The sequence below is a fragment of the Balaenoptera musculus genome, chromosome X (genome assembly GCF_009873245.2).
Source record: "Balaenoptera musculus isolate JJ_BM4_2016_0621 chromosome X, mBalMus1.pri.v3, whole genome shotgun sequence".
Taxonomy (NCBI): domain Eukaryota; kingdom Metazoa; phylum Chordata; class Mammalia; order Artiodactyla; family Balaenopteridae; genus Balaenoptera; species Balaenoptera musculus.
In genome coordinates this window covers 85,695,953-85,699,292 of record NC_045806.1, presented here as the reverse complement: position 1 = coordinate 85,699,292, position 3,340 = coordinate 85,695,953, and the positions used below count along the sequence as shown (strand labels likewise).

Here is a 3,340-nt window from a genome sequence, read left to right as displayed (position 1 = left end):
ACCTCCCTCAGTTCTCCTCTAAGAGTCTGATTCCATCCACGTACCTGCTACTGCATGAGAGTGGTATAGGAGCCGTTCCTCCCCCAGGTATCTGGTGGGGGCTAGGTCACAACACATCTCATATACTCAGTACCTCATTTGATCCACTTGGCAGTCCCATGAGGCAAATATTATCCCCATTTTACAGATGACAACACTGACCCTTACAACAGTGTGTCTGTTATAACTGCCAAGTTGATTCCTCTAGCTCCGGGTACCAGAGTTAATATGAGTTTTACCTATTATTGTACATTCTAACAACAGGAATATTGTGTCTTCATTGCTCTCATAAACTCACTGAACAGTCCAATCACTTATCATGTATTGTTTTCTGGTCTTAGTTTTTTTTTTTCCCCCCAGTAAATTTATTTATTTATTTATTTATTTTTGGCTCCGTTGGGTCTTCGTTGCTGCACGCAGGCTTTCTCTAGTTGCAGCGAGCAGGGGCTACTCTTCTTTGTGGTGTGTGGGCTTCTCATTGCAGTGGCTTCTCTTGTTGTGGAGCATGGGCTCTAGACACGCGGGCTTCAGTAGTTGTGGCTCGCAGGTTCTAGAGCACAGGCTCAGTAGTTGTGGCGCATGGGTTTTGTTGCTCCGCGGCATGTGGGATCTTCCCGGACCAGGGATCGAACCTGTGTCCCCTGCATTGGCAGGTGGATTCTTAACCACTGTGCCACCAGGGAAGTCCCTTAGTTGTTTTTTAATGACTAACATAATGCATATCATTTAGGAAAAAGTGGAGATGAGTGAGCAAAGAAAAGAAAGATAAAGAATCACACATGGTGGGAGCCATAGGACGGTAAAGGCCTCAGAGAAGGGATAGCAGTGCCCATTGACATGGTTACAACTAGGAGAAGACATGGGGATGGGCACATCTGCAGAGGAATGGCATGGAGGTACCATCAGGTGACTGGACTTATTTTTGAGTGCAGGTGAGACCTATTTTTGGCTACCATTCAAGAAAAAAACATCACTTAATTTTTAGTTTTCTCTGTGCACAGATGCATTACACAAACATTTATACTTTTACAAAAATGGTTTGATGCTATATATTCCATTCTGAAAACTGTTTTTTCTTTAATGTTATTTTACAGTGTACCATGAACATCTCTTCCATGCACGTGGGTGAAAATCCCCTACTGAAACACAGAGAGCACTGTAGTTGGATCAAAAGGCTGCTGGTAATGAGAGTGACACCTAAAGCAAAGTATCAGCTTAAGGTTAAAGCACATAGCCTGGCAAATGCCTGCCAGGGAAAGCAGGGTCAGCGATATTCTCATCAGAGGAGTCAGAATTGAAGGCCAGAGGCATTAAAGATATGGGATATCATGTAAGCCCCTCTGGCCCCTACCTCCGTTCCTCATTCCCCTGACACCCCGTTGGCCCCTTTGGGTGAATGGATCCTGTACATCTGTTTGCATCCAATGAAAACCACCCATTTTCTGTCTTTTCCTTAGCTCTTCCTGAGCCCTTGACAGATCTGCACATTCTCTCATCATCTCCTCACTGCCCAGATGCCTTTCCTGTAAGTTGTCCTGATAGTCCTTGGGGGAATCGTCTGTCCCCCTGTCCGTTTTTCTTTTTGCTTTCCGGGGCACATAGTCTTCAGCGGGGCGCTTTTCGGCAGCCCGCGGCTGACTCTCTGGCTTTGCCTGGGATTCCAGCTTGCCCTCACCGTGTGGTTTTCCCTCAGCTTCAGACTTGCCCTGCTTTTCTCGCTTCCCCTCATCTTCTGGCCGTCCCTCATTCTGGAGCTCTCCCTCGTGTTCTGACTTCCCCTCCACTTCTTGCTTTTCTTCCTCATCTGACTTTCCTTGATTTTCAGGCTCTACTTCATCTTCTGGCTTTCCTTCGCTTTCCAGCTTTCCTTCATTTCCATTGCAGAGTTTTTCCATGTTGAGATGTCCCCTCGTTTTCCTGTCCTGGGGGATGCGATGGGGTGGGGTGGGGGGAGAGAGACAAGAGGAAACAAGGGAGACTGAGGGCTTGGGGGTGGAATGCAGGTCCGGATATTACTGGCATCTCACACTTGTCAGCGTTCCCCTGACCTGGCCCAGCCTAGTGTGCCTTCTGGCCACCCTTTACCCCACCATTCCTTCTGCACTGAGAGCCAACCATTTCCCTGGCAGGCCCTGCCACCTTGTACCATCCTTCAGCGTGGCAGGAAGTGTGTATATTACATATGGTGGGGGGATGGGCAGTGGGGCCCTCAAATTCTGCCCAAGCTGTGCCCTCCACACCCGGCCCCCAGCCCCGTGCCTGTCCAGTGCTTCTCCCTCCTTTCACTGACCTGCAGGGTTTCTGGACAGGCTCCTCCTTTTCTAGCCTTGCAGAGTGCTGAGAACAGACACGCAGACCTGCAGACAGGAGACAGAGAGGGGCTGCACGGTCAGTGGATTGAGGTTCCTTTCCTGAATCCGGGCCCTCCTCATCCAACGGTTCCCCCTGACCTCCCCTGACCCCGCACCTCAGTCGCCATATCTTTTTGTCAGGCCTCAGGACCAGACCAGGATGCTTTACAAACTGTTTGGGTCGCTGGGACCCCTCCCCGGCAGGCATCCCGCCCCGCCCCCACCCCTTTACGCTGAGGTCAATATTTCCTCATAGGCTCAGAGTGTGAGAGGGGGGTTATTTGCAGAATTTGTCTACGTTTCACGGTCGCACTGCTCCCTCCCCGTCCCCCCGACCCCATTTCAGGCTAGAAAATGGATGGAGGGCGCAGAGGAGGGGCGTCGAGGAGGCGGCGGGGCCAGTTGCAGGGTCCTCCCTCCCCACCTGCCCACGCCGCGCCCCGTGCCCCTCCTCACCCATCTCGGGACCCCTTCCCCTCTCCTCGCTGCTCCCGGATCCTAGTCCCACCCGCTTCCACCCCAACCCGGGCCGCCAGCAGCGCCCACCTTCACACTGACCTGCAGCGCCCGGGCCGGGCCTGCGCCTCCTCTGGCTCGCCTAAGCCCGCTCGCCCCTCGCCCGCCGCCTGGGCAGCTCCGGGAACTGGTTCCGCGCGGGCAACGCGAGCGGACGGCGCCGGGACCCGATTGCAGGGTGCCCGGCCAGTCACGTGAGCGCCACGTCACCGGAGCTCGGTCTCCCCCTGCACCCCGCCCGTCACCCCCATCCCAGAAGGACCGTACAGCTGAGGACTGTGGGGGGGCGGGGTGGTTGGAGAAGGAGGAGTTACCGACAGAGCAGGTCAGGGGAGGCTTCCTGACTGCAGGTGCTTTACCTGGCGCCTCTCAGGTCCTCGCTCAGCATCCCTCTGAGATGCCCATTATCCCCAGTTGTGACAGCTGATCACAGG

At 53.6% G+C, this 3,340-nt stretch overlaps 1 protein-coding gene across 2 annotated transcripts; it reads right to left on the bottom strand.

The window, feature by feature from the left end:
- Positions 1–1,096: 1,096 nt before the first annotated feature.
- LOC118888830 (transcription elongation factor A protein-like 3) lies at positions 1,097–3,087 on the bottom strand. 2 transcript variants are annotated; one of them, XM_036840310.1, is made up of 3 exons: positions 2,949–3,087; positions 2,330–2,396; positions 1,097–1,961 (listed from the first exon to the last, which is right to left on the bottom strand). In XM_036840310.1, exon 3 carries the CDS (start codon positions 1,932–1,934, stop codon positions 1,350–1,352), a length of 585 nt encoding a protein of 194 aa, XP_036696205.1. In that variant the 5' UTR covers positions 1,935–1,961; positions 2,330–2,396; positions 2,949–3,087; the 3' UTR covers positions 1,097–1,349. The 2 variants fall into 2 exon arrangements, with proteins under 2 accessions (XP_036696205.1, XP_036696206.1); XM_036840311.1 differs by having other exon boundaries at positions 1,350–1,961; positions 2,937–2,966.
- Positions 3,088–3,340: the final 253 nt, after the last annotated feature.

What these genes read in the sequence shown, in the direction of transcription:
- LOC118888830 (XM_036840310.1), bottom strand. Translation starts at nt 1,934, where the DNA reads ATGGAAAAACTCTGCAATGGAAATGAAGGAAAGCTGGAAAGCGAAGGA.